Raw genomic sequence first — 12,488 nt, forward strand, 5'->3', positions numbered from 1 at the left:
CAAAACTTCTTGCTTTTTCAGTCCTTTGTTGCCCCCGTGCCAACTTTTTTGAGACCTGTAGCAGGCATCAAATTTGAAATGAGCTCATTTAGTGGATAAAAAGTGTAAAATGTATCCGTTTAAACATATGTTATGTTCTCTATGTTCTATTGTGAATAAAATATTGGCTCATGTGATTTGAAAGACTTTCATTTTATTCAAAACAACAACAAAACGTCCCGACATTTCCAGAATTCGGGTTGTAGTCAAGTGAATGGTTCATTAAAATGATTTAAACTGGGTGTTAGTGAATCTTTTTGACCGATTCATTTTAAAAACAGTTAATATCTTTGTGACTCTGCAGTGGTTTTGCTGTACGTTTGTTTTTATGTGAAGCCAGTGAAGACAAGGCAATAGACAGAACAGGTTTTTGGGTTTTCATTTGCAGTGTATGCTCACTTTAAGTCTTTGCAAAGACTACAAGTTCACAAGTTTGCTGTGGCGTCAGAGACTGAGCTGCACAGGAAACTGCTATCCTGAATCTACACTCTTCTGAGCTGAATAATGAGGGCGCCTCAAAAGGTCAAATATTATCGGTACACAAACTAAACAGAACTGGAACAGAGGAAGAGAAAAGTGATTACAGCATAAATTAAAGAAGAGAGAGCAGAAACTGACGCATTTCTACTCCTCAGTCCCAGTCAAGACAACACAAAGCGGCTCCAGCAGGGAACCCCATAATAACAACAGTAAATATTATAGCATGCGAATGGATATACCTTAGTTAGATACTGATCTCTTTTTCCACTTTATATAGCAAATTAACAAAACGAATTATTGGCATAGTGTGCAAATACATGGATTGATTACTTTGTTTTGAAAACAGTCTGGTTTGAAGGTCGTATTATGTAACGTCTGCATGTGTAATATATTCCTCAAGAGATTGCCATCCAGAGATATGATGTCAAAGACGCTGCACAGGGTTCAGGATTGATTGTGTTATCATGCTGACGACATTAAATACCAGACGCTCATGGGATCCTTTACGGCTGCAGCAGAATCCAAAATCATTGAGAGACTTTTCTTAACAGCGGACTGTTGGCCGGGTCAAGGGGTTTAAGATTTGAGTGGTTAACATGGTCTGTTAATGCTTTAAAGGAATAGTTCACCCAAAAATGAAAATGTGCTGACACTGTCATCACCCTTAGGTCATCTGAGATATTGATGAGTTTGTTTCTTCATCAGATTTGGAGAAATGTAGCATTGCATCACTTGCTCACCAATGGATTCTCTGCAGTGAATGGGTGCCGTCAGAATGAGAGTCCAAACAGCTGATAAAAACATCACAATAATCCACACCTGTCACAGATCTGCCAGACCAATCACAGCACACTCCCTCACCTGAGTACTGATCACACATACCTACCATAAATAAACACACCTCACAGCACCTCAGTGTCTGGTCTCGTTCATGCGAAGAGGACTGCCATAGCTATCACAGCTCTATGCCTACTACTTACATTTACATTTATTCATTTAGCTGACGCTTTTATCCAAAGCGACTTACAATTGCTATATATGTCAGAGGTCGCACGCCTCTGGAGCAACTAGGGGTTAAGTGTCTTGCTCAGGGACACATTGGTGTCTCACAGTGGATTCGAACCCGGGTCTCTCACACCAAAGGCATGTGTCTTATCCACTGCGCCATCACCACCCCGTACTTACCTCCTTGTATACTTACCTGCAGTGTCTCCTTCCGAGTGTGTTCTCCAGCGATCCCCAGTCAGTCTGCGCCTGTGTTCTGTCCCAGTCTGCCATCTGGGTGAGGTGTGTGTCCAGTTCGTGTTCTAAGTTCCCTGTCAAAAGAAGATACTCAAGTTAACACTTCTCCAGAGTACCGAAGACCTCCAGGATCACCACTCACCTGTCTCACTCCTTGTTGCTCAGCTTTTGTCAATAAATACCTGTCAATTCATCCATCTCTCTGTCCGAGTCCTACTTCTGTAACAACACCACTCCAGTCCATCAGTTAACAGCTTGAGAAGACAAAAGCAATGTGTTTTTAAGAAACAAATCCATCATTAGGTTGTTTTAACTAAAATCCATCATCCATAACAATGCTTCATCCGGTGAAGAAGTCCATCTGCTGTTGTCTCTCACATCAAAATCCAGCCACATATTTGTTTAGAGCTGTTTTGTCTTGTAAACAGAGCTTGATCTGTGCAGATTTATCTCCTGATTCAGACCACTTTTTAACTAGAGGAAGCGTTATTATGGCTTATGGACTCGTATTGTAGTTAAAAACATCATAATGATGGATTTGTTTCATCTTTTGTCTTCACAAGATGTGAACTGATGGACAGGAGTGGTGTGGATTACTTGTGGATTACTGTGATGTTTTTATCATCTTAATGGGATTTTAATGTGCATTTGGGAATGTTATTATAAAATATATTATTTTTTATTTTATAGTACAATTGTTTTAATAAATAGTAAAACAGTAATGTATTGGTATTCTTTTTCAAATTTGAGTTATAATAATAATAATAATAAAATGAAAGACACTGATAAAAGATTAAATATTTTATTCATTTAATTGCATGTCATGTGACCATTAACCAACATCAGAGAGCCATAAAGATGCAAATGCGTTGTTGAATATTAGCTTAAATTCTCAGGGGGACTTCAAGTAAATATATGACATCTAAGGGGTTCAGCGGACAAAACCGTTCGGGAATCCCTGATCTGTGCCATTAGAGTAGCAAGAAAAGGAAGAACAGGATGTGTCCATTTATTTTCTCTTTGGAAAGAAAAACATGCATCCTCAAATAAAACAGAGCAAAGTACATTCACATGAATCAAATGGACCCTAAAACAGCTGATTTCAGCCTAGATGTGCATTAGGAATGGATCAAGGAAATAAAAATAACTGCATCTTTTATGGTTATGATTTGTGAGCAAACTACAGATTACCAGCAGCTGGATATTTGATTGCTACAGTTTTAGATTGTCATTGCATTCACAGTTTGCATTCAATATTGCGGTAAAAGTGTTAAACATCAATGTGCAATTTGCAGCTGTGCTCTTTAACTCTCTTTATACCGTCAGTATATTATTCAGATCAATCAGACACAGTCATTTAAATGCTGCAGGCGTTTACATCTGAAATCATCTCCATCCCAGAACGCGGATCAGGAATCTGAGCATCTTTACTTGTGCTTGCAGCGCTGGCTCCTACGCCGGTAGATCTCCTCAGTGAATGGTCTGCAAACATGAGAAGGTGAGCGCAAACACAGATTGTAAATCTCAAGAGCCGTGAGGCGTACCAGCCTGTGCCTGGCACCTGTGTGTGTGTGTGTGTGAGAGACAGTGACGCTCGCCACAAATAGGGCAGAAAATAGGGCCTTAGTCACCGATGACACAGAGTTGCTTAACCTTCATGAAATGTTAAGAAAACATTTACGAGCAGTTTTATTGTCTATTCATTATATATGGGGTTTGTAATTCTTGCAGCCCTGTTAATTTGGGGCAGAAAAGTCTAAATACAACTGCAAACATTAACTCAGAAATCCAAAATTAAACATTATTTTAAAAACCAAATAAAATAAAATAAAAATAATAAAATAAAATAAAACGTGATGCGTAAAGGTCTAAACGAGGCTTCTACGAACAAATTAAAATGTAATATTAAAATGATACATTTATATGAAATTACTTAAAAATGAAATAAATATAAAACTTAAACTTAAAATTTTTAAATTAAACATTATTTAAAAGTAAAAATAAAATTAATACATACTACCTGCGTGTCACAATTTTAACTCCAAAATTAAAGACGGTGTTTAAAAACAAAACAAAGCAAAATAAAATACAATTCAATAAATAAATAAATACAATATAATTAACAAATTGTCAGTGAAATGAGGTGATTGATCTTCAGGAAATGTTAAGAAAACTTTTTTATTGTCTGTATTGTTATAAATGAGGTTGCAATCCTGTTACAGGACCAAAATGTTGCCTTAATACAGTTTTAAATATTGCCAATATTGACTTAAGATCTAATATTAAACACATTATTTAAAAAATAAAATAAATAAAAAACAATGCAAAATTAAACAATTTAAAACTAAATGAAATTAAATAAAAAATGAAATCAAAATAAGTTTATATATATATGTTTACATAATATATATGTGTGTACTGTGTATATTTATTATGTATATGCAAATACACATGCATGTATAAATGTGTTACGTTTATATATTAAATATATTTATATATGCTATAATTTATATGAATATAAATATATATGTCATTACATGTAAATATTTTCAAAATATATGCTGTATGTGTGTCTTTATATATTCATAATAAATATACACAGTACACACACATATATTATGTAAACAATAACTTTTATTTTGGATGCGATAAATCGCGATTAATCGTTTGACAGCATATATATATATATATATTGTTTTTGTTAAAGTTGATTTTATTTCAAGTGACAAAAGTGGTTTAATAATCATGATTTGTATCTCCATTCAGCATTGTTATAAAACCTGCGGACACAATGAACGGAAGAGGAGGATTTTTCTGTCTTTCTCTCGTGTCATTATCGGTCGGCACGCTCAGGTCAGACTGCTAATAAGCTGTTGTTGTTTTTGTTTTAGTGCTATTAAAGTGCAGTTCTCTGACCGTCTCGGTCGCCATGGAGACTTGACAGTGTATGTGTGAGTTTGAGTCCCATATTTATTCCCGTCTCTATGGAGGAAAGTTGGCAGCTTTTCTGCTGAACCTTTTATTGCCGCAGCAGAGGACTGACCTTTACTTGCATCACTTTTAGCGCGTCTCAGACAGTCGCTTGTGTCTCAGAGGTAAAAAAGAAACAAGAAAACGGGTGTGCGTCAAACCCATGCTTTTTATATGTCGTTTTGTTTCAATAGCACAGTTTTAACAATTGAAAACCCATAAACTCCTAGATATCCTTTTATGAAAATTTAATTTATGGAATTTAATGTATTATTTACTATGGTTCATTGATTTAATCAACACTGTATAAGATATTTTACATCAAGGAGCAAGGAGAAACGAGACCAAATTATCATATAATGTATTATTTCATAACTATTTATAATTTTGCTAATTTTTTTAAATCGTTGAAATAATCTATAGCTTTAAACAAAAACATAAATATTTACTGAAATTATAAGCAGCATAAATGGCTCCTTCCACACTTGCTGATGTCTCATGTACAGTAAATCTGTCAAAATGTAATTCAGGAAGACATTTTTGAAGGAAGAAAAAAAAACGTCAGTAAAATTGTAATTATAAGTGGAAATCTGGAAAGAAAAAATTAATAAAATAAAATGATAATGTACAAATTAAACACTTAAATAATAAAACAAAATTTATTGAATCTAAGCTGTAATAAAATAGGAAACAAAAACAGAAAAGTTGTTAATTGTTGCTATTATTATTATTGTTAATAGTTTTTAAATGTGTAATTTTTATTTAAAATTTAAATTAAATTAAATTTATATTTACTTCTTTAATTTATATATTTTAAATTTATAATTATTTTTTTTTATAGATTTTTTTTAGATCCTTAGCTTTCAAACAAACAAGTAAATAAATAAATATATATATATATATATATATTTTTTTTTTTTTACAAAAAACTATACCCATTAAAAACAACCATAATAATAAACAAAAATATTGTAAAATTAAGATGCATAATTCTTGCTCGGTTCTTGATCATTTAAGAGTGATCTACACAGGATTTAAAATAATTACTAAAGAATTGAGAAAAAATTGAATAAAATTTATAAAAAATATATATCATAAAAATATTAGCGAATAAGGTAAGGTAAATCCACTATTTTATAATAAGTCATAACAGCATATGGATTATGACTGAAAACTGACACAGATAACACACTTACCCTTCATATGCAATAGCTACTTTATAGGACAAGCAGACCACTGCGGTCAGGATCACTCCGACAGGACTGGCGTTCCTAAGAGACAAACACAGAACATCTTTCATTCCTGTCCATATTCTGAACATTGTTCAGATTTAGGTTCTGGAAATATATGCAAACTAGTGCATATTTGATCAGATAATGCCTCATTACTTGCAATGCAAACAAGTTTCTTACGAAACAGCAGTCTAACTATTTTAAGAAACTTAGTAATGGTCACAGGCATTAAAAGCACTGACTGTCTCTAAATATGTAAATAATAAAATGACCAGTTACTTCAGCGTATTTGTGTCTCTCACCCCGCTACTGATGAGCATAAAATACAGTCAATTACTGCTCATATTGCTGAATTCTCCTCCCTTTTGATAAAAAAACATAATTGATAACTGCGGTCATAACGTAATACGACCAGACAAACACCTGAGAGAGAGCCTTTTTGAGCAAGAATTGGAAAAGTCATTATAGATGTAATTATCTGCACCTTATGGTCATAAGCGAATTAAATAGAATAAAATGACAAATATTCAATACAAGAATGACTGTAATTATGAATATGCAGTTTGCAGTAAACTTACAGTAAAGGTAAAGGAAAAACCTTCAGTGCAACAAAGCAACCTATTCATTAACAGTCCAGATATTTTAAATATATTAAATATCATTTTAATTTTCAACTTAATTAGTTGGAAGGTCATAAAAATGCTTCAAAGGTTTTTATTTTTTATTTATTTTAAATAAATGCTTATGCTCAGCATGTCTACGTTTTATCAAAAATACAGTAAAAACAGATATTGTTATAGTCAACTAAACCTACAAATATCGTAAAATAAACAATAGCTGAAATAAAATAAACAATAGCTTATTACTTGTTGCCAATTAAGAAAATAAAATAATTCTTAATAGTTTAAATTTCAGAGATGAATCAGATGAATAGAAATTTCAAATGCGCAACATTTAAATGAAATAGAAATATTTTGTAACTTTAGAAATGTCTTTGCTGCCACTTTTCATCCCTTTTCTTTAAATAAATCAATAAAAAAAAAATGTGAACAAACAATAAGAGTCATTGGCAGTCGTGGCTTAATGGTTAGAGAGTTGGCCAAGGTTGTGGGTTCGAGTCTCAGGTCCAGCCTCAATACCACGACTGAGGTGAGACCTGGGTGTGTGTGAACTCGAATGGGTTAAATGCAGAGCACAAATGTTAGACCTATACCTGGCCACACGTCACTTCACTTCACATGTCTTATAGAGGAAGGTACTTTGTGTGTAAAAATCTCCATTACGCACAGCATCACATTTCAGCTACTTTCACTCTGTCAAACTGCACTTTAAAGCAATCTTCTTTTCATCAAAGCTTCTTTTCACATCCTTGAAAACGGGCTTTCAAAAGCTCTGCCGCTTCTTGCTTGATTGTGAATCAACGTCAGAGACGTGTTATGGAGCTCAGCGTGAGTTATAAATAAATAAAAATAATTAAAAAACTACTTCTAGACTCATTTCAGTGATGACAATCAGGAAGGACATTTTTAAATGCCATAAATAAAATTTTAAAAATAAATAAATATTTTTTTAAAAGATAAACATTTAATCAAATAAAAATGACAAAACATGCAATAGAAGTCCTGACATTGTACTGTACCTATTTTATGCAAAATGTATTTTTTTTTATTGTTTTTGAGGTGAAATGTTTTCATGTGACATTTTCGTGAGGTCAGGGTGGCCTAACATGCACATTTCTGCTCCACTTCTCTGATGTCATTCATGTTTTACTGTGTCTTCTCCTGACCGAGAGGCGACTCTTCATCCTCTGCCTACGTTTCTTCTGGTTAATTATTAGCTAGGACAGATGAAGCGCTAACAGTGTGACCTGGTTTAGGTTCAGGTTCCCTCCTGTGATCACAGCAGTTCAGTTTCACGCTTCACATTTACAGCCTGAATTTAATCAACTTTAGCTTGTTCCTCACAATTTTATGCAGTCTATGGCCTTCGAGGCCTTTTTAGAGCAGCGTCTAATTCCACCGAGTTATTTGCAATGAAAAGTTTTTATTATTATCAGTGATTCAGCAGTAAACGTATATAAAACAAGCATGAAAACGGATTTTATGAAGGTCTATGACTTGAGTTTAATAATTAAGACAACTCATGTTCACAGTTGGAATCTGTGAACATAAGTCTGTGTTCCACACATTTTCTTTTCTTTGAACCATTTCCTACAATATAGAGAGTGCACTTACTGAAAAGGACAGGTATATTCACATGATTTGACCTTTTCCTTTTACTCATATTAAGTGCAAACTGAACTTTTTCGTGCTGTGAAACCGAGCACTGAAGTATATTATAAAAGCTTCTGGGAAACATTCATTCAATGCAAATATGCTCCTAATAACAATTGACTTTTTCAGAGAAAGACATCAAGTGCCGTTCATTAGTGACCGCTTCCATGCTCGCCACAAGCATCTGATTCGAGTCATTTGGGTTAATCACATCCTATTGGCCAATCACAAGTAGAACATCTAATGAAGACAGTGATGTGCAGTTCCTCTGGGCGCAGTATAACGTGATATAGTTATGCTCGTTACCCAAACGACAGCCTTCATTGCAATAAATAGTAATGACAGTTCAGTCTTGACCTAAATGCAGCCTCACAGAGGGAATAGAAGACTGGAAACGGGGTTAATATGAAGCTTTAAGGAGATTTCTGTCATCCTATCTCACCCTCATGTCCTTATAAACTTGAACGGCTTTCATAAAAGTGGTCCATACATCTTCTGAAGCCATATGATTGCTTTGTGTAAGAAACGGATCAGTAACAGAGCAACTGAACTGAATGAATCTTTCAACACCAGTTTTATGAACTGAATCAGGTAAAATAAAAATAAAGCATTATCTGACATGTAAAGTATTTATTTATCATAGTATTAATTGTTGTCTCTTAATTTATACTGATTTAAACTGTAATTCTATATTTTCAGTAATGAAAATCACCATTAAGAATAATGGGAAAAAAACATAATAATGTTAATAATTATAATAATGAAACTTCTAGCCTCATTACAGTGATGATAATCAGGAAGGAAATGTTTAATTGTCATATTAAATCAAATTAAAAATAAATACAGTATGTCACAGAAGTGAGTACACCCCTCACATTTTTGTAAATATTTTATTATATCTTTTCATGTGACAACACTGAAGAAATGACACTTTGCTACAATGTAAAGTAGTGAGTGTACAGCTTGTATAACAGTGTAAATTTGCTTTTAAATTTTAAATGTTACTATTTTGCTTCAGAGCATTCTGAAAATGTTAAAAGGTAACTATTATGCCCCTTTTTACAATATGTAACACAAGTCTCAGGTGTCCCCAGAATGTGACTGCGAAGTTTCAAAATACCCCACAGATCAATTATATTACATCATTTTGAAAATGCCTATTTTGAGTGGAACCATAAACACTCTGTTTTCATGCATGTCTCTTTAAATGCAAATGAGCTGCTGCTCCCTGCCCCCTTTTCCAGAACAGGGCTGTGCTTTTACAGCTCGTATCTCAGATCTCTGCCAAAAACATCTGTTTGGTTTTGATAATCATGTATATTGCGCTTAAATCATGCGTTTTAAAGCCATATCAGTTTAAACTTCTGATAGAGGGTTTTCTGAGCGCACACATCTGGAAGCAAGCGCACAGAAAGTCACATGGCATGTGAGCATTAAACTAAGTTCTATTTCACACGGTTATATTTGTGAAAGTAAACAGCTGGGAAAGAAATTGCATGTTTATATTAGATCTGTGTATCAAGTGTAATATACGGTACCTACTGCTGTTTATGCTGTTAAAATGATGGAAACAATAAAAGCAGAAAATCACTCACTGCAAGTCCAGCATAACGTCTACAGCTTTAATAAATTCTTTTAAATTCTCTTGCGTGAAGATAAACATGGTGGATAATAATAAATGTATTACTTTATGTTGAAACTGTGTAATCCAAATGGATGGAATTTTTTTATGCAACTCAAATGCATAAATCTTAAATTCAGGCCGAAATATTTAAGTGCATGGACAACGGTGATCAGACCAATCTTTATGGTTATGAAACTCTTCTTTTCAACATCTTTTATGTGACTGACTCTGTTCTTGAGCTCTGGATACAGAGCCGTTCTCACAGAACAGTCTTATTCACAGGCCTGTAAAATAATGACCAAAATTGCTTAAAATGACCTCCTCAATGTCTTCGTCATGTCCGCTCATATTCATACATAAGTTACCTAACAAACGGCCCTTCTGCATCACTAGAGGAAGTAGGTTAATTTGATGCAGGTTGGTTTGTCATCCACTTCATCTACATGGAGGAAAATAAGCAGAACCTGCAGACTTTCTCATGTTTTATGTGCTGATATATAAATATAAATATATATATTTCTAGTCCCCCTTCATTTCCCATGGTACTCATTTCTGTCCGCAAACAGTAAAAGAGCGACTATTTTTTTAAAGGCCTTTTCTAATCATGTCCACAATTTTTTGTGCCAATAAACAACTAAAACAACAACAAACTAAATGTATTTATTTATTTTTATTTCAGTATAAAAAGACTAAACAGTAGGAGAGGGTTAAATAGCCCTGCGACTGCACTGCAAATAATCAGACCAAAGCAAAAAATATCTACAAAACAATATATCAAATCATATTAAAATTCATGATAAAAAGATTAGAAAATATAGACAGTAAGAAATTGAATGATTCATACATTTTCTCAAATGAAATTAAATAAAATCTATAATTTTTTTTATAATATCATTTGATATAATGACAGCTAGATATTTTTTTAAATAATATTAAATAATTTTAAAATTCATTACAACAACACTAAAAAATGACTAAAATTAAGATGTGATGGACAATAAGAAATATTCACAATTCATATATTTTCTTTGATGAAGTAAAAAACAAAATGCAAATTGCGTTGATCTAATATTATTTGCTATAATAACAGCTAAATATGATCTAAAATAATACCGAATAATATAAAAATTCCTGACAACACGATTAGAAAATTAAGAAAATTATGATTTGATGGCCAGGAATATTAATGATTCATACATTTTCTTAGATGAGGTTTTTTAAGAAAAAGCATTTTTTTATATATTATTTGATATAATAACAGCCAAATATTAACTAACATAATATTAAATAATAGTAAATATATATCTACTTCAACTGGTGTGTTAGGAGGTATATATTAAAAAAGCGATAAAGCAAAGAAATACACACACACATAACATTATTTGATATAAAAACATCCAAATATGATCTAAAATAATATTAAATGAGAACAAATAATATTAAAATTCATTAGAAAAGATTCAAGATGAGAAAATTAAGATTTGCTGGCCAGTAAGAAATATTCATGATCTATTTATTTTCAAAATTCAACTTGCATTAGCAGATAAATTTTGACTAATATTAAAGTAAATAAATTAGTAAAGTGTGTGAGTGCACCTTCATTACATGTGGGCAGTAAGAGCCACTCTCATCTGACATTTCATGAAAAGTTACAAGTTTCTTTTCACTAATGCATGTGAACGCAGCAGTTCTTTTACAAATAAAAGAACACAATTTCCTGTTGAACCTGTGGACAGATAATTAGCAGCGAAAATAAACAGTACAGTGTGTTCGTGGCAGAACAATACTGAAAACAACACTGCAGACAAACCCAATCATTAGGACTGAACATCACATCTAATATAAGCAGGTGATTAGACGGGATGTACAGTAGGTGTTTTAAGCGTGTGGACCCTGGTTGCTATAGTAATGACGTCAGGTTTTAGCACGAGGCCAAACTGAGAAATTTGTGCTCTGTATGTAGAGCCGTGATGCTGGAGGGCAGGCCAGACCAAAGCTAAAGCCATCAGAGGATTTTACTTCTTGTTATTGTTGTGTTCTCTTCTCAGCACCTATTCTTAACCTCTGTGGCGCAGGCAGTGTGATGTCACACACATGTCAGGACCAGGATGATGAAATAAACCACCTGCACTGCCAATCAAATCTCAGCTAACCAGATTTCAAAACCCATAGAAACGCCGTTTGTACGGATTTTGTGTGGTTTATTTCACACAGCAAGAAGAGAATGTTATTCACTGTAAAAAATATTTTTCTACTCCACTCACCTTAGTTTTACTTACAAGAAAATAAAATTTAAGCTTAACTTTTAATTCATGTCGCTTTGCTGTTTCTTTGTAATTGTTTGTGAAATTCAATAGCAATTTCTGCGTGAAAATTATTTCTACTTTTTTTTATTTCCTGCTTTCAATAGTGCGATTTCCTTTAATTCATAGCAAAATAAAATAAAGAGATCATGAAGGATCATGTGACACTGAAGACTGCAGTAACGATGCTGAAAATACAGCTGCAGATCACAGAAATAAATTACAGTTTAACAGATATTCACATAGAAAACAGCTATTTTAAATAGTAATAATATTTCACAATATTACTGTTTTTACTGCAATGGGTAAGTATAAGAGGCTTCTT

At 33.1% G+C, this 12,488-nt stretch overlaps 1 protein-coding gene across 1 annotated transcript in view; it reads right to left on the reverse strand.

The window, feature by feature from the left end:
• Positions 1-2,548: 2,548 nt before the first annotated feature.
• The window catches only part of LOC306857902 (phosphatidylethanolamine N-methyltransferase-like), a 68,219-nt gene continuing 58,279 nt past the window's right edge, over positions 2,549-12,488 (reverse strand). Inside the window, exons 6-7 of the mRNA XM_079398171.1 lie at positions 5,928-6,002; positions 2,549-3,243 (exon numbers count right to left, since the gene is read on the reverse strand). Coding sequence (XP_079254297.1) covers positions 3,189-3,243; positions 5,928-6,002 — 130 coding nt within the window. The 3' untranslated portion in view covers positions 2,549-3,188. The remainder of the gene's footprint in view (positions 3,244-5,927; positions 6,003-12,488) is intronic.

This window comes from Barbus barbus (genome assembly GCF_936440315.1).
Source record: "Barbus barbus genome assembly, chromosome: 38".
NCBI lineage: Eukaryota > Metazoa > Chordata > Actinopteri > Cypriniformes > Cyprinidae > Barbus > Barbus barbus.